Source organism: Coregonus clupeaformis, chromosome 33, assembly GCF_020615455.1.
Source record: "Coregonus clupeaformis isolate EN_2021a chromosome 33, ASM2061545v1, whole genome shotgun sequence".
NCBI classification, from domain to species: domain Eukaryota; kingdom Metazoa; phylum Chordata; class Actinopteri; order Salmoniformes; family Salmonidae; genus Coregonus; species Coregonus clupeaformis.
In genome coordinates, this window is record NC_059224.1 from 1,996,460 (window position 1) to 2,015,680 (window position 19,221).

The 19,221-nt window shown below is 48.6% G+C and overlaps 2 protein-coding genes across 2 annotated transcripts in view; one reads left to right on the forward strand and one right to left on the reverse strand.

The window, feature by feature from the left end:
- The window catches only part of snx17 (sorting nexin 17), a 649,426-nt gene that overhangs the window by 194,434 nt on the left and 435,771 nt on the right, over positions 1–19,221 (forward strand). The gene's annotated exons all lie outside the window — the stretch shown is intronic.
- The window catches only part of LOC121548470 (neuroblastoma-amplified sequence-like), a 100,448-nt gene that overhangs the window by 70,123 nt on the left and 11,104 nt on the right, over positions 1–19,221 (reverse strand). Inside the window, exons 5-6 of the mRNA XM_045210113.1 lie at positions 4,985–5,032; positions 4,233–4,276 (exon numbers count right to left, since the gene is read on the reverse strand). Of these exons, the coding sequence (XP_045066048.1) occupies positions 4,233–4,276; positions 4,985–5,032 (92 nt within the window). The remainder of the gene's footprint in view (positions 1–4,232; positions 4,277–4,984; positions 5,033–19,221) is intronic.

Consider the following 19,221-nt stretch of genomic DNA (forward strand, 5'->3'; position numbering starts at 1 on the left):
TTTGCAGCAAATCGACCACGAAGGCCTGATTCACGCAGTCTCCTCTGAACAGTTGATGTTGAGATGTGTCAGTTACTTGAACTCTGTGAAGCATTTATTTGGCCTGCCACCTGAGGTGCAGTTAATTGCCGATTTCAGAGGTTAATAATTATAATGAACTTATCCTCTGCAGCAGAGGTAACTCTGGGTCTTCCATTCCTGTGGCGGTCCTCATGAGAGCCAGTTTCATCATAGCGCTTCATTGCGACTGCACTTGAAGAAACTTTCAAAGTTCTTGAAATGTTCCGCATTGACTGACCTTCATGTCTTAAAGTAATGATGGACTGTCATTTCTCTTTGCTTATTTGAGCTGTTCTTGCCATAATATGGACTTGGTCTTTTACCAAATAGGGCCATTTTCTGTATACCAACCCTACGTGGTCACAACAAAACTGATTGACTCAAACGCATTAAGGAAAGAAAATCCCCAGATTTACTTTTAAGATGGCACACCTGTTAATTGAAATGCATTCCAGGTGACTACCTCATGAAGCTGGTTGAGAGAATGCCAAGAGTGTGCAAAGCTGTCATCAAGGCAAAGGGAGGCTACTTTGAAGAATCTCAAATATATAAAATATATTTTGATTTGTTTAACACTTTTTTGGTTACTACATGATTATATATGTTATTTCATAGTTTTGATGTCTTCACTATTATTCTACAATGTAGAAAATAATTTAAATAAATAAAGAAAAACCCTGGAAACCTTTGACTGGTACTTGTAACCCCCGTTGCCTGATTTATGAACAGCAAAGAGGTTTAGGAGATCGACTTTATTCAGTCAGTTCGACACCTTTTCTCAACTAGTCAACAGTTGCTGTTCAGTTGTCAATCAAAGCACAGTAAAATAGTCTACCATGAGCCACCACTCCGCTATGTGAAATAGTCTACCATGAGCCACCACTCCGCTATGTGAAATAGTCTACCATGAGCCACCACTCCGCTATGTGAAATAGTCTACCATGAGCCACCACTCCGCTATGTGAAATAGTCTACCATGAGCCGCCACTCCGCTATGTGAAATAGTCTACCATGAGCCACCACTCCGCTATGTGAAATAGTCTACCATGAGCCACCACTCCGCTATGTGAAATAGTCTACCATGAGCCACCACTCCGCTATGTGAAATAGTCTACCATGAGCCACCACTCCGCTATGTGAAATAGTCTACCATGAGCCACCACTCCGCTATGTGAAATAGTCTACCATGAGCCACCACTCCGCTATGTGAAATAGTCTACCATGAGCCACCACTCCGCTATGTGAAATAGTCTACCATGAGCCACCACTCCGCTATGTGAAATAGTCTACCATGAGCCGCCACTCCGCTATGTGAAATAGTCTACCATGAGCCGCCACTCCGCTATGTGAAATAGTCTACCATGAGCCGCCACTCCGCTATGTGAAATAGTCTACCATGAGCCGCCACTCCGCTATGTGAAATAGTCTACCATGAGCCGCCACTCCGCTATGTGAAATAGTCTACCATGAGCCGCCACTCCGCTATGTGAAATAGTCTACCATGAGCCGCCACTCCGCTATGTGAAATAGTCTACCATGAGCCGCCACTCCGCTATGTGAAATAGTCTACCATGAGCCACCACTCCGCTATGTGAAATAGTCTACCATGAGCCACCACTCCGCTATGTGAAATAGTCTACCATGAGCCACCACTCCGCTATGTGAAATAGTCTACCATGAGCCACCACTCCGCTATGTGAAATAGTCTACCATGAGCCACCACTCCGCTATGTGAAATAGTCTACCATGAGCCACCACTCCGCTATGTGAAATAGTCTACCATGAGCCACCACTCCGCTATGTGAAATAGTCTACCATGAGCCACCACTCCGCTATGTGAAATAGTCTACCATGAGCCACCACTCCGCTATGTGAAATAGTCTACCATGAGCCACCACTCCGCTATGTGAAATAGTCTACCATGAGCCACCACTCCGCTATGTGAAATAGTCTACCATGAGCCACCACTCCGCTATGTGAAATAGTCTACCATGAGCCACCACTCCGCTATGTGAAATAGTCTACCATGAGCCACCACTCCGCTATGTGAAACACACAAAATAAAATTAATGAATGTGTCAGAAAACAATAATTAGGGTAAGAGGGTTTTCCACTCATCTTTACCACTTACAAATTCACAAGCATCATGCTCTCTCCCTAGGCTGTGTAAAGAAATAAGACTGCAACTGAATACAGCGCACACACATTTTACCGGGAGGCTGGAGACACAGCAGACTGTGTCTCCTTGTCGTCGCTGGCTTTGTGACTGACAGGCACCTGTCCTATCAATAGATCACTAGGAGATGCATATCGTTCATTCTAGCAGGAGATGGCTCAATGGAATAGCGAATTGAAACTTTTAAAATGAACAGCAGCCTAGTTAATATGAAGTGGAATGGAAAACACTACAAACGCTGACCACCTTTCCATCTCACACTACAAGAGCACTGCAGATTGTGCCAATAAAAACAAAACAGGGTGGAAAATATCGGGACGTTTGGGACAGCTGAAAGACAGGATCGGTAGCCCTCAGATTGCATCTTTGACCCGATGACAGCTGCGTGACCCGAGTAGGCAACGACATGGGGATTTTGTCTCCGATCTCAAAAACCTGTCTGGGACAGGTAAGCCGTGAAGGGTACATCCAGCTTTAGTCTATCATGTAATCAGGGTGATTAGTTCTCCGCCTCTCTAACCCTCTTCTTTAAATTAACCACATGTTTAATATTATACTCTCTCACAAACCGTGTACACCAGTGCATCCCAACTCCAGTCGTTGAGTTAACCTGCCCAACAGTACACCTGATTCAACTGGTCAACTGATCTTCAGGCCCTCAATGAGTTGAATCCTATGAGGTTGTCCAGGGCTACAACAGAAATGTGTACTGTTGGGGGGTACTGGAGGACTGGAGTTGGGAAACTCTGGTATACACAACCGCGCGCGCACAACCGCGCGCGCACAACCGCACGCGCACAACCGCACGCGCACAACCGCACGCGCACAACCGCACGCGCACAACCGCACGCGCACACGCACACACACACACACACACACACACACACACACACACACACACACACACACACACACACACACACACACACACACACACACACACACACACACACACACACACACACACACACACACACACACACACACACACACACACACACACACACACACACACACACACACACAGCCTACAAACGGTGCATAAACGCACACAGACACTGCTGTCATAAATAACTCCACTCAGGCCAAAAGTCCAATGTCTGATAACGGAAGGCCAAACTCCAAAATGGTCTGATTATATTTCACTCAGAGTCATTCTTATAGTCATGTGTTGACCCAAACCTCGACCCAACTCCATGGGTTGACCCAAAACCTCAGAAAAAAGAAGAGAAGTCCAGGAGAAATTCTCTTTTTTCAAGCTCCACAGTGGTCTGTCTTCACTCATTCTCCTCACACTAGATCAGAATACTGAAAACACACAAAGCAGCTATCTGTGTGTGTGAGGTATGGATATTCGCCAGTCAGTCGGAGTAAGATATTAAGCTATAAAGAGCAATGCGAGGGGTGGGTGTGTCTGTGTGTGTTAGGGCTGGGCGATATGGCCGAAATATAATATCACGGTATTATTATGATTGTTGACGGTATGAGACAGTATTTTATGTTTTTGAATAATGAAAGTTCTACATTTTCTTTATGAGTAGTGCGTGACCCTGGGTGGAAACATACATTCTGATTTCAATGAGTCTTTCTCCAATCTGATTGTTTTCTATTATTCAACCCAAAAATATTTTTCAGCATTTTTCATCAATTTCTGCATTTATTTGAGATCATTTCCACACTGCCGGGTAGGGCTGCACGATATTGGCAAACAATCTAGGCCTTATTTTTAACCAAATGTTGCAATTGCGATTTGAATTGCGATTTAGAGCAAAACACTTGGGTGAACTGCTGGAATCATGGAAATAGAATGATTATTCTAATTCTATAGGTAGAATATAATAGTGGGCACTTTGAATACAGTGTTGTTGACATGACAACGAATGAAAATGCCAGGGGGGAGTTATTGTGACAGGGTAGGAACCAAAGTGTTGATAAGTGTTTCGTAGCTAACATATTCATGCTTCACGTATTCCCCTTTGATTTAGAAGACACTTACCCTGACACTTCCCAATGACAGAGCCAAAGTCATCCCTCGCAGACCTGTTGGCGAAAACCCACACATATAATAGAATATACACAAACATTCTGCATTTAACGTTAAAATGTCAAATGGACCTCTGTATTAGGCATTACGTTAAGCCATCATCACACTGGGAGGGTTTCTACTGAGTAGACAACATTTGATCAACTTGAAAAAAAACTAAAATGCTATGTTTAGAATGGACACACACGACCGGACAGACATTTACATTTTAGTCATTTAGCAGACGCTCTTATCCAGAGCGACTTATAGTTAGTGAATAAAAAAATATATATATACTGGCCCCCCGTGGGAATCAAACCCACAACCCTGCCGTTGCAAACGCCATGCTCTATCAACTGAGCTACATCCCTGCCGGCCATTCCCTCCCCTACCATGGACGACGCTGGGCGAATTGTGCGCCGCCCATGAGTCTCCCGGTCGCGGCCGGCTGCGACAGAGCCTGGATTCGAACCAGGATCTCTAGTGGCACAGTTAGCACTGCGATGCAGTGCCTTAGACCACTGCGCCACTCAGGAGTACAGACCATCTCACATAATTCCATGGTCCTCTGTAGCTCAGCTGGTAGAGCACGGCGCTTGTAACGCCCAGGGTAGTGGGTTCGATCCCCCGGGACCACCCATACACAAAAATGTATGCACGCATGACTGTAAGTCGCTTTGGATAAAAGCGTCTGCTAAATGGCATATTATTATTATTATAATTACCTGATCTCCACACACTGGTCCTGAACCACGGCCAGCAACTTCCCATTACTAGGGGGGAGAGAGAGAGAGAGAGACAGAGAGAGACAGAGAGAGACAGAGAGAGACAGAGAGACAGAGAGACAGAGAGAGAGAGAGAGAGAGACAGAGAGACAGAGAGACAGAGAGACAGAGAGACAGAGAGACAGAGAGACAGAGAGAGACAGAGTTAGATTAGTGTATTTTCTTCTGCATCCTGTTGTATTGTGGTGTGGTGCTGTTGTATTGTGGTGTGGTGCTGTTGTATTGTGGTGTGGTGCTGTTGTATTGTGGTGTGGTGCTGTTGTATTGTGGTGTGGTGCTGTTGTATTGTGGTGTGGTGCTGTTGTATTGTGGTGTGGTGCTGTTGTATTGTGGTGTGGTGCTGTTGTATTGTGGTGTGGTGCTGTTGTATAGTGGTGTGGTGCTGTTGTATAGTGGTGTGGTGCTGTTGTATAGTGGTGTGGTGCTGTTGTATTGTGGTGTGGTGCTGTTGTATTGTGGTGTGGTGCTGTTGTATTGTGGTGTGGTGCTGTTGTATTGTGGTGTGGTGCTGTTGTATTGTGGTGCTGTTGTATTGTGGTGCTGTTGTATTGTGGTGTGGTACTGTTGTATTGTGGTGTGGTGCTGTTGTATTGTGGTGTGGTGCTGTTGTATTGTGGTGTGGTGCTGTTGTATTGTGGTGTGGTGCTGTTGTATTGTGGTGTGGTGCTGTTGTATTTTGGTGTGGTGCTGTTGTATTGTGGTGTGGTGCTGTTGTATTGTGGTGTGGTGCTGTTGTATTGTGGTGTGGTGCTGTTGTATTGTGGTGTGGTGCTGTTGTATTGTGGTGTGGTGCTGTTGTATTGTGGTGTGGTGCTGTTGTATTGTGGTGTGGTGCTGTTGTATAGTGGTGTGGTGCTGTTGTATTGTGGTGTGGTGCTGTTGTATTGTGGTGTGGTGCTGTTGTATTGTGGTGTGGTGCTGTTGTATAGTGGTGTGGTGCTGTTGTATAGTGGTGTGGTGCTGTTGTATTGTGGTGTGGTGCTGTTGTATTGTGGTGTGGTGCTGTTGTATTGTGGTGTGGTGCTGTTGTATTTGTGTCTGTGGTGCTGTTGTGGTGTGGTGCTGTTGTATTGTGGTGTGGTGCTGTTGTATTGTGGTGTGGTGCTGTTGTATTGTGGTGTGGTGCTGTTGTATTGTGGTGTGGTGCTGTTGTATTGTGGTGTGATGCTGTTGTATTGTGGTGTGGTGCTGTTGTATTGTGGTGCTGTTGTATTGTATGTGGTACTGTTGTATTGTGGTGCTGTTGTATTGTGGTGTGGTGCTGTTGTATTGTGGTGTGGTGCTGTTGTATTGTGGTGTGGTGCTGTTGTATTGTGGTGTGGTGCTGTTGTATTGTGGTGTGGTGCTGTTGTATTGTGGTGTGGTGCTGTTGTATTGTGGTGTGGTGTTGTTGTATTGTGGTGTGGTGCTGTTGTATTGTGGTGTGGTGCTGTTGTATTGTGGTGTGGTGCTGTTGTATTGTGGTGTGGTGCTGTTGTATAGTGGTGTGGTGCTGTTGTATTGTGGTGTGGTGCTGTTGTATTGTGGTGTGGTGCTGTTGTATTGTGGTGTGGTGCTGTTGTATTGTGGTGTGTTGTATTGTGGTACTGTTGTATTGTGGTGTGGTACTGTTGTATTGTGGTGTGGTGCTGTTGTATTGTGGTGTGGTGCTGTTGTATTGTGGTGTGGTGCTGTTGTATTTGTGTCTGTGGTGCTGTTGTATTTGTGTCTGTGGTGCTGTTGTATTGTGGTGTGGTGCTGTTGTATTGTGGTGTGGTGCTGTTGTATTGTGGTGTGGTGCTGTTGTATAGTGGTGTGGTGCTGTTGTATAGTGGTGTGGTGCTGTTGTATTGTGGTGTGGTGCTGTTGTATTGTGGTGTGGTGCTGTTGTATTGTGGTGTGGTGCTGTTGTATTGTGGTGTGGTACTGTTGTATTGTGGTGTGGTGCTGTTGTATTGTGGTGTGGTGCTGTTGTATTGTGGTGTGGTGCTGTTGTATTGTGGTGTGGTACTGTTGTATTGTGGTGTGGTACTGTTGTATTGTGGTGTGGTGCTGTTGTATTGTGGTGTGGTACTGTTGTATTGTGGTGTGGTACTGTTGTATTGTGGTGTGGTGCTGTTGTATTGTGGTGTGGTGCTGTTGTATTGTGGTGCTGTTGTATTGTATGTGGTACTGTTGTATTGTGGTGTGGTACTGTTGTATTGTGGTGTGGTACTGTTGTATTGTGGTGTGGTGCTGTTGTATTGTGGTGTGGTACTATTGTATTGTGGTGTGGTGCTGTTGTATTGTGGTGTGGTGCTGTTGTATTTGTGTCTGTGGTACTGTTGTATTGTGGTGTGGTGCTGTTGTATTGTGGTGTGGTGCTGTTGTATTGTGGTGTGGTGCTGTTGTATAGTGGTGTGGTGCTGTTGTATAGTGGTGTGGTGCTGTTGTATAGTGGTGTGGTGCTGTTGTATAGTGGTGTGGTGCTGTTGTATTGTGGTGTGGTGCTGTTGTATTGTGGTGTGGTGCTGTTGTATTGTGGTGTGGTGCTGTTGTATTGTGGTGTGGTGCTGTTGTATTGTGGTGCTGTTGTATTGTGGTGCTGTTGTATTGTATGTGGTACTGTTGTATTGTGGTGTGGTACTGTTGTATTGTGGTGTGGTGCTGTTGTATTGTGGTGTGGTGCTGTTGTATTGTGGTGTGGTGCTGTTGTATTGTGGTGTGGTGCTGTTGTATTGTGGTGTGGTGCTGTTGTATTTTGGTGTGGTGCTGTTGTATTGTGGTGTGGTGCTGTTGTATTGTGGTGTGGTGCTGTTGTATTGTGGTGTGGTGCTGTTGTATTGTGGTGTGGTGCTGTTGTATTGTGGTGTGGTGCTGTTGTAATTGTGGTGTGGTGCTGTTGTATTGTGGTGTGGTGCTGTTGTATTGTGGTGTGGTGCTGTTGTATTGTGGTGTGGTGCTGTTGTATTGTGGTGTGGTGCTGTTGTATTGTGGTGTGGTGCTGTTGTATTGTGGTGTGGTGCTGTTGTATTGTGGTGTGGTGCTGTTGTATAGTGGTGTGGTGCTGTTGTATAGTGGTGTGGTGCTGTTGTATTGTGGTGTGGTGCTGTTGTATTGTGGTGTGGTGCTGTTGTATTGTGGTGCTGTTGTATTGTGGTGTGGTACTGTTGTATTGTGGTGTGGTACTGTTGTATTGTGGTGTGGTACTGTTGTATTATGGTGTGGTGCTGTTGTATTGTGGTGTGGTGCTGTTGTATTGTGGTGCTGTTGTATTGTATGTGGTACTGTTGTATTGTGGTGCTGTTGTATTGTGGTGTGGTGCTGTTGTATTGTGGTGTGGTGCTGTTGTATTGTGGTGTGGTGCTGTTGTATTGTGGTGTGGTACTGTTGTATTGTGGTGTGGTGCTGTTGTATTGTGGTGTGGTACTGTTGTATTGTGGTGTGGTGCTGTTGTATTGTGGTGTGGTGCTGTTGTATTGTGGTGTGGTGCTGTTGTATTGTGGTGTGGTGCTGTTGTATTGTGGTGTGTTGTATTGTATTGTGGTACTGTTGTATTGTGGTGTGGTACTGTTGTATTGTGGTGTGGTGCTGTTGTATTGTGGTGTGGTGCTGTTGTATTGTGGTGTGGTACTGTTGTATTGTGGTGTGGTGCTGTTGTATTGTGGTGTGGTGCTGTTGTATTGTGGTGTGGTACTGTTGTATTGTGGTGTGGTGCTGTTGTATTGTGGTGTGGTACTGTTGTATTGTGGTGTGGTGCTGTTGTATTGTGGTGTGGTACTGTTGTATTGTGGTGTGGTGCTGTTTTATTGTGGTGTGGTACTGTTGTATTGTGGTGTGGTGCTGTTGTATAGTGGTGTGGTGCTGTTGTATTGTGGTGTGGTGCTGTTGTATTGTGGTGTGGTACTGTTGTATTGTGGTGTGGTGCTGTTGTATTGTGGTGTGGTGCTGTTGTATTGTGGTGTGGTGCTGTTGTATTGTGGTGTTGTGCTGTTGTATTGTGGTGTTGTGCTGTTGTATTGTGGTGTGGTGCTGTTGTATTGTGGTGTGGTGCTGTTGTATTGTGGTGTGGTGCTGTTGTATTGTGGTGTGGTGCTGTTGTATTGTGGTGTGGTGCTGTTGTATTGTGGTGTGGTACTGTTGTATTGTGGTGTGGTACTGTTGTATTGTGGTGTGGTGCTGTTGTATTGTGGTGTGGTGCTGTTGTATTGTGGTGTGGTGCTGTTGTATTGTGGTGTGGTGCTGTTGTATTGTGGTGTGGTGCTGTTGTATTTGTGTCTGTGGCATTGTTGTTTATTGTCAAATCAAATCTTATGTCACATGCTTGGTAAACAACAGGTGTAGACTAACAGTGAAATGCTGATTTACGGGCCCTTCCCAACAATGGACTGAGTCCATGATAACTTGGCTATATACAGGGGGTACCAGTACTGAGGCTATGATAACATGGCTATATACACGGGGTACCAGTACTGGGTCCATGATAACTTGGCTATATACAGGGGGTACCAGTACTGAGTCCATGATAACTTGGCTATATACAGGGGGTACCAGTACTGAGTCCATGATAACTTGGCTATATACAGGGGGTACCAGTACTGGGTCCATGATAACATGGCTATATACAGGGGGTACCAGTACTGGGTCCATGATAACATGGCTATATACAGGGGGTACCAGTACTGAGTCCATGATAACATGGCTATATACAGGGGGTACCAGTACTGGGTCCATGATAACATGGCTATATACAGGGGGTACGAGTACTGGGTCCATGATAACATGGCTATATACAGGGGGTACCAGTACTGGGTCCATGATAACATGGCTATATACAGGGGGTACCAGTACTGGGTCCATGATAACATGGCTATATACAGGGGGTACCAGTACTGAGTCCATGATAACTTGGCTATATACAGGGGGTACCAGTACTGGGTCCATGATAACATGGCTATATACAGGGGGTACCAGTACTGGGTCCATGATAACATGGCTATATACACGGGGTACCAGTACTGAGTCCATGATAACTTGGCTATATACACGGGGTACCAGTACTGAGTCCATGATAACTTGGCTATATACAGGGGGTACCAGTACTGGGTCCATGATAACTTGGCTATATACACAGGGTACCAGTACTGAGTCCATGATAACTTGGCTATATACACAGGGTACCAGTACTGGGTCCATGATAACATGGCTATATACAGGGGGTACCAGTACTGAGTCCATGATAACATGGCTATATACAGGGGGTACCAGTACTGGGTCCATGATAACATGGCTATATACAGGGGGTACCAGTACTGAGTCCATGATAACATGGCTATATACAGGGGGTACCAGTACTGGGTCCATGATAACTTGGCTGTATACAGGGGGTACCAGTACTGGGTCCATGATAACTTGGCTGTATACAGGGGGTACCAGTACTGAGTCCATGATAACTTGGCTATATACACAGGGTACCAGTACTGGGTCCATGATAACATGGCTATATACAGGGGGTACCAGTACTGAGTCCATGATAACATGGCTATATACAGGGGGTACCAGTACTGGGTCCATGATAACATGGCTATATACAGGGGGTACCAGTACTGAGTCCATGATAACATGGCTATATACAGGGGGTACCAGTACTGGGTCCATGATAACTTGGCTGTATACAGGGGGTACCAGTACTGGGTCCATGATAACTTGGCTGTATACAGGGGGTACCAGTACTGGGTCCATGATAACTTGGCTGTATACAGGGGGTACCAGTACTGAGTCCATGATAACTTGGCTATATACAGGGGGTACCAGTACTGAGTCCATGTGCTGGGGTACGAGATAGTTGAGGTCGATACTATACATCCGATCAGGCCTTTATGGTAGAGTGGCCAGACGGAAGCCACTCCTCAGTAAAAGGCACATGTCAGCCCGCTTGGAGTTTGCCAAAAGGCACCTAAAGAACTCTCAGACCATGAGAAACAAGGTTCTCTGGTCTGATGAAACCAAGATTGAATTCTTTGGCCTGAATGCCAAGAGTCAAATATAACAGAAATACCTTATTTACATACAGTGGGGGAAAAAAGTATTTAGTCAGCCACCAATTGTGCAAGTTCTCCCACTTAAAAAGATGATAGAGGCCTGTAATTCTCATCATAGGTACACGTCAACTATGACAGACAAAATGAGAAAAAAAAATCCAGAAAATCACATTGTAGGATTTTTTATGAATTTATTTGCAAATTATGGTGGAAAATAAGTATTTGGTCAATAACAAAAGTTTTGTCAATACTTTGTTATATACCCTTTGTTGGCAATGACACAGGTCAAACGTTTTCTGTAAGTCTTCACAAGGTTTTCACACACTGTTGCTGGTATTTTGGCCCATTCCTCCATGCAGATCTCCTCTAGAGCAGTGATGTTTTGGGGCTGTCGCTGGGCAACACGGACTTTCAACTCCCTCCAAAGATTTTCTATGAGGTTGAGATCTGGAGACTGGCTAGGCCACTCCAGGACCTTGAAATGCTTCTTACGAAGCCACTCCTTCGTTGCCCGGGCGGTGTGTTTGGGATCATTGTCATGCTGAAAGACCCAGCCACGTTTCATCTTCAATGCCCTTGCTGATGGAAGGAGGTTTTCACTCAAAATTTCACGATACATGGCCCCCTTCATTCTTTCCTTTACACGGATCAGTCGTCCTGGTCCCTTTGCAGAAAAACAGCCCCAAAGCATGATGTTTCCACCCCATGCTTCACAGTAGGTATGGTGTTCTTTGGATGCAACTCAGCATTCTTTGTCCTCCAAACACGATGAGTTGAGTTTTTACCAAAAAGTTCTATTTTTCCTCAATCCTCTTCTGGATCATCCAAATGCACTCTAGCAAACTTCAGACGGGCCTGGACATGTACTGGCTTAAGCAGGGGGACACGTCTTGCACTGCAGGATTTGAGTCCCTGGCGGCGTAGTGTGTTACTGATGGTAGGCTTTGTTACTTTGGTCCCAGCTCTCTGCAGGTCATTCACTAGGTCCCCCCGTGTGGTTCTGGGATTTTTGCTCATCGTTCTTGTGATCATTTTGACCCCACGGGGTGAGATCTTGCGTGGAGCCCCAGATCGAGGGAGATTATCAGTGGTCTTGTATGTCTTCCATTTCCTAATAATTGCTCCCACAGTTGATTTCTTCAAACCAAGCTGCTTACCTATTGCAGATTCAGTCTTCCCAGCCTGGTGCAGGTCTACAATTTTGTTTCTGGTGTCCTTTGACAGCTCTTTGGTCTTGGCCATAGTGGAGTTTGGAGTGTGACTGTTTGAGGTTGTGGACAGGTGTCTTTTATACTGATAACAAGTTCAAACAGGTGCCATTAATACAGGTAACAAGTGGAGGACAGAGGAGCCTCTTAAAGAAGAAGTTACAGGTCTGTGAGAGCCAGAAATCTTGCTTGTTTGTAGGTGACCAAATACTTATTTTCCACCATCATTTGCAAATAAATTCATAAAAAATCCTACAATGTGATTTTCTGGATTTTTTTTTCTCAATTTGTCTGTCATAGTTGACGTGTACCTATGATGAAAATTACAGGCCTCTCATCTTTTTAAGTGGGAGAACTTGCACAATTGGTGGCTGACTAAATACTTTTTTTCCCCACTGTAGGTATTCAGACCCTTTGCTATGAGACTCGAAATTGAGCTCAGCTGCATCCTGTTTTCATTGATCATCCTTGAGATGTTTCTACAACTTGATTGGTCTACAACCTGCGGTAAATTCAATTGATTGGACATTATTTGAAAATGCACACACCTGTCTATATAAGGTCCCACAGATGACACTGCATGCCAGAGCAAAAACCAAGCCATGAGGTCGAATTGTCCGTAGAGCTCCGAGACAGGATTGTGTCAAGGCAAAGATCTGGGGACGGGTACCAAAATATGTCTGCAGCATTGAAGGTCCCCAAGAACACAGTGGCCTCCATCATTCTTAAATGGAAGAAGTTTGGAACCACCAAGACACTTCCTAGGTCTGGCCGCCCGGCTAAACTGAGTAATCAGGGGAGAAGGGCCTTGGTCAGGGAGGTGACCAAGAACTCAATGGTCACTCTGACAGAGCTCCAGAGTTCCTCTGTGGAGATGGGAGAACCTTCCAGAAGGACAACCATCTCTGCAGCACTCCACCAATCAGGCCTTTAATGGTAGAGAGCCACTCCTCAGTAAAAGACACATGATAGCCCGCTTGGAGTTTGCCAAAAGGTACCTAAAGACTCTCAGACCATGAGAAAAAAGATTATCTGGTCTGGTGAAACCAAGATTGAACTCTTTGGCCTGAATGCCAAGCGTCACATCTGGAGGAGAGCTGGCACCATCCCTACGGTGAAGCATGGAGGTGGCTAGGGCTGTGGTGAAGCATGGAGGTGGCTAGGGCTGTGGTGAAGCATGGAGGTGGCTAGGGCTGTGGTGAAGCATGGAGGTGGCTAGGGCTGTGGTGAAGCATGGGGGTGGCTAGGGCTGTGGTGGTCAAGGAATTTCATCATCCAGTGTTGGTCCAGCAAATAACTGTCAGTCTCACGATAATTGACTGTTAATTAACGAACACATTTAGCATCTCCTGGCTGCAGACCTTTGGAACGTAAACATTTAAAAAAGTCTAATAAATCCATGTAATATAGCCTACACCTTCACAATAAATCCATTATTTATTTTAGACAGGTCTAAAGAAACATGATATGAAGAAAATGTAAGTCTATTTCAGAAGAACAGAATAGCGTACTCTGAGTTGTCCTTATGTTAGGTCCTGATCTATGCCATATGGCTGTGGGCTACACTAGTTCATTTAGCAGACTAGACTTGCTTAGAATTCCATGGCATTATTTGATATTATTTTATAGTATGAAGAATAGAATACAGCCTCACCAGCAGGCTACATCTACCACCCAGCCTCACCAGCAGGCTACATCTACCACACAGCCTCACCAGCAGGCTACATCTACCACACAGCCTCACCAGCAGGCTACATCTACCACCCAGCCTCACCAGCAGGCTACATCTACCACCCAGCCTCACCAGCAGGCTACATCTACCACCCAGCCTCACCAGCAGGCTACATCTACCACCCAGCCTCACCATCAGGCTACATCTACCACCCAGCCTCACCAGCAGGCTACATCTACCACCCAGCCTCACCAGCAGGCTACATCTACCACCCAGCCTCACCAGCAGGCTACATCTACCACCCAGCCTCACCAGCAGGCTACATCTACCACCCAGCCTCACCAGCAGGCTACAGATACAGGTCCAGACACACCACCCTCATTTACAAAGGCTCTAGAGAGGGGGAGTCTTGTCTTAAAATGAAAGGGAATCGATGTGTATGCAGATTTAACCATTGCAAAGGTTTCTGGGGGGTTCTCTACTGTATCCCGTGAGTGAAAACTCCCCCACCTCCCCTATACTGCTGCCTCTCCAACCCCACCCCACCTATACTGCTGCCTCTCCAACCTCACCCCACCTCCCCTATACTGCTGCCTCTCCAACCCCACCCCACCTCCCCTATACTGCTGCCTCTCCAACCTCACCCCACCTCCCTATACTGCTGCCTCTCCAACCTCACCCCACCTCCCCTATACTGCTGCCTCTCCAACCCCACCCACCTCCCCTATACTGCTGCCTCTCCAACCTCACCCCACCTCCCCTATACTGCTGCCTCTCCAACCCCACCCCACCTCCCCTATACTGCTGCCTCTCCAACCTCACCCCACCTCCCCCATACTGCTGCCTCTCCAACCCCACCCCACCTCCCCTATACTGCTGCCTCTCCAACCTCACCCCACCTCCCCTATACTGCTGCCTCTCCAACCTCACCCCACCTCCCCTATACTGCTGCCTCTCCAACCCCCACCCCACCCATACTGCTGCCTCTCCAACCTCACCCCACCCATACTGCTGCCTCTCCAACCCCACCCCACCTCCCCTATACTGCTGCCTCTCCAACCCCACCCCACCTCACCCATACTGCTGCCTCTCCAACCTCACCCCACCTCCCCATACTGCTGCCACTCCAACCTCACCCCACCTCCCCTATACTGCTGCCTCTCCAACCCCCACCCCACCTCCCCCATACTGCTGCCTCTCAACCCCACCCCACCTCCCCTATACTGCTGCCTCTCCAACCTCACCCCACCTCCCCCATACTGCTGCCTCACCAACCTCACCCCACCTCCCCTATACTGCTGCCTCTCCAACCTCACCCCACCTCCCCCATACTGCTGCCTCTCCAACCTCACCCCACCTCCCCCATACTGCTGCCTCTCCAACCTCACCCCACCTCCCCCATACTGCTGCCTCTCCAACCTCACCCCACCTCCCCTATACTGCTGCCTCTCCAACCCCACCCCACCTCCCCTATACTGCTGCCTCTCCAACCCCACCCCACCCATACTGCTGCCTCTCCAACCTCACCCCACCTCCCCCATACTGCTGCCTCTCAACCTCACCCCACCTCCCCCATACTGCTGCCTCCCCAACCTCACCCCACCTCCCCCCATACTGCTGCCTCTCCAACCTCACCCCACCTCCCCTATACTGCTGCCTCTCCAACCTCACCCCACCTCCCCCATACTGCTGCCTCTCCAACCTCACCCCACCTCCCCCATACTGCTGCCTCTCCAACCTCACCCCACCTCCCCCATACTGCTGCCTCTCCAACCTCACCCCACCTCCCCCATACTGCTGCCTCTCCAACCTCACCCCACCTCCCCTATACTGCTGCCTCTCCAACCCCACCCCACCTATACTGCTGCCTCTCCAACCTCACCCCACCTCCCCCATACTGCTGCCTCTCCAACCCCACCCCACCTCCCCTATACTGCTGCCTCTCAAACCTCACCCCACCTCCCCCATACTGCTGCCTCTCCAACCTCACCCCACCTCCCCTATACTGCTGCCTCTCCAACCTCACCCCACCTCCCCTATACTGCTGCCTCCCCAACCCCACCTCCCCCATACTGCTGCCTCTCCAACCCCACCTCCCCCATACTGCTGCCTCTCCAACCTCACCCCACCTCCCCTATACTGCTGCCTCTCCAACCCCACCTCCCTATACTGCTGCCTCTCCAACTTCACCCCACCTCCCCTTATACTGCTGCCTCTCCAACTTCACCCCACCTCCCCTATACTGCTGCCTCTCCAACCCCACCTCCCCTATACTGCTGCCTCTCCAACTTCACCCCACCTCCCCCTATACTGCTGCCTCTCCAACCTCACCCCACCTCCCCTATACTGCTGCCTCTCCAACCCCACCCCACCCATACTGCTGCCTCTCCAACCTCACCCCACCTCCCCCATACTGCTGCCTCTCCAACCTCACCCCACCTCCCCTATACTGCTGCCTCTCCAACCTCACCCCCACCTCCCCTATACTGCTGCCTCTCCAACCTCACCCCACCTCCCCTATACTGCTGCCTCTCCAACCCCACCCCACCCATACTGCTGCCTCCCCAACCTCACCCCACCTCCCCTATACTGCTGCCTCCAACCTCACCCCACCTCCCCTATACTGCTGCCTCTCCAACCCCACCCCACCTCCCCCATACTGCTGCCTCTCCAACCCCACCCCACCTCCCCTATACTGCTGCCTCTCCAACCTCACCCCCACCTCCCCCATACTGCTGCCTCTCCAACCCCACCCCACCTCCCCTATACTGCTGCCTCTCCAACCTCACCCCCACCTCCCCTATACTGCTGCCTCTCCAACCTCACCCCACCTCCCCATACTGCTGCCTCCCCAACCTCACCCCACCCATACTGCTGCCTCTCCAACCTCACCCCACCTCCCCTATACTGCTGCCTCTCCAACCTCACCCCACCTCCCCTATACTGCTGCCTCTCCAACCCCACCCCACCTCCCCTATACTGCTGCCTCCCCAACCTCACCCCACCCATACTGCTGCCTCTCCAACCTCACCCCACCTCCCCATACTGCTGCCTCTCCAACCTCACCCCACCTCCCCCATACTGCTGCCTCCCCAACCTCACCCCACCTCCCCATACTGCTGCCTCCCCAACCTCACCCCACCTCCCCCATACTGCTGCCTCCCCAACCTCACCCCACCTCCCCCCATACTGCTGCCTCCCCCAACCTCACCCCACCTCCCCCATACTGCTGCCTCTCCAACCTCACCCCACCTCCCCCCATACTGCTGCCTCCCCAACCTCACCCCACCTCCCCTATACTGCTGCCTCTCCAACCTCACCCCACCTCCCCCATACTGCTGCCTCTCCAACCCCACCCCACCTCCCCTATACTGCTGCCTCTCCAACCTCACCCCACCTCCCCTATACTGCTGCCTCTCCAACCTCACCCCACCTCCCCCATACTGCTGCCTCCCCAACCCCACCCCACCTATACTGCTGCCTCTCCAACCTCACCCCACCTCCCCCCATACTGCTGCCTCTCCAACCCCACCCCACCTCCCCTATACTGCTGCCTCCCCAACCTCACCCCACCCATACTGCTGCCTCTCCAACCTCACCCCACCTCCCCCATACTGCTGCCTCTCCAACCTCACCCCACCTCCCCCATACTGCTGCCTCTCCAACCCCACCCCACCTCCCCTATACTGCTGCCTCCCCAACCTCACCCCCACCCATACTGCTGCCTCTCCAACCTCACCCCACCTCCCCTATACTGCTGCCTCACCAACCTCACCCCACCTCCCTATACTGCTGCCTCTCCAACCTCACCCCACCTCCCCCATACTGCTGCCTCCCCAACCTCACCCCACCTCCCCCCATACTGCTGCCTCTCCAACCTCACCCCACCTCCCCCATACTGCTGCCTCCCCAACCTCACCCCACCTCCCCCATACTGCTGCCTCCCCAACCTCACCCCCACCTCCCCCCATACTGCTGCCTCTCCAACCTCACCCCACCTCCCCCATACTGCTGCCTCCCCAACCTCACCCCACCTCCCCCATACTGCTGCCTCTCCAACCTCACCCCACCTCCCCCATACTGCTGCCTCTCCAACCTCACCCCACCTCCCCTATACTGCTGCCTCTCCAACCCCACCCCACCTCCCCTATACTGCTGCCTCTCCAACCTCACCCCACCTCCCCCATACTGCTGCCTCTCCAACCTCACCCCACCTCCCCCATACTGCTGCCTCTCCAACCTCACCCCCACCTCCCCCATACTGCTGCCTCACCAACCTCACCCCACCTCCCCCATACTGCTGCCTCTCCAACTTCACCCCACCTCTGTTGGGACAAGTGGTCTATTCACTTACTGGTGAACAGGGAGCCACGTAGGATTAAGACTTGTCAGTTGATAACTGGCGAGACGGAGTTCCTAACAGAAGCTTCACAGACCACAATGAGAAAGACTGTAGATGTGATGTACGTCTGAACAGACATTTTCCATCACCACTGTAATTTATAGAAAACTGATTTCTGCCGCATCAGTTGATAGAAGTGTGTTAATATGTGTAAGAGATGTTATATGAAATGCTGGTCTAATAATATGATCTACAAATGCTGGTCCAATAATGTGATCTACAAATGCTGGTCCAATAATGTGATCTACAAATGCTGGTCTAATAATATAATCTACAAATGCTGGTCTAATAATGTGATCTACTAATGCTGGTCTAATAATATGATCTACAAATGCTGGTCTAATAATATAATCTACAAATGCTGGTCTAATAATATAATCTACAAATGCTGGTCCAATAATGTGATCTACAAATGCTGGTCCAATAATGTGATCTACAAATGCTGGTCCAATAATGTGATCTACAAATGCTGGTCCAATAATGTGATCTACAAATGTGATCTACAAATGCTGGTCCAATAATGTGATCTACAAATGCTGGTCTAATAATATAACCTACAAATGCTGGTCTAATAATATAATCTACAAATGCTGGTCTAATAATATAATCTACAAATGCTGGTCTAATAATATAATCTACAAATGCTGGTCCAATAATGTGATCTACAAATGCTGGTCTAATAATATAATCTACAAATGCTGGTCCAATAATGTGATCTACAAATGCTGGTCCAATAATGTGATCTACAAATGCTGGTCCAATAATGTGATCTACAAATGCTGGTCCAACAATGTGATCTACAAATGCTGGTCCAATAATGTGATCTACAAATGCTGGTCTAATAATATAATCTACAAATGCTGGTCCAATAATGTGATCTACAAATGCTGGTCTAA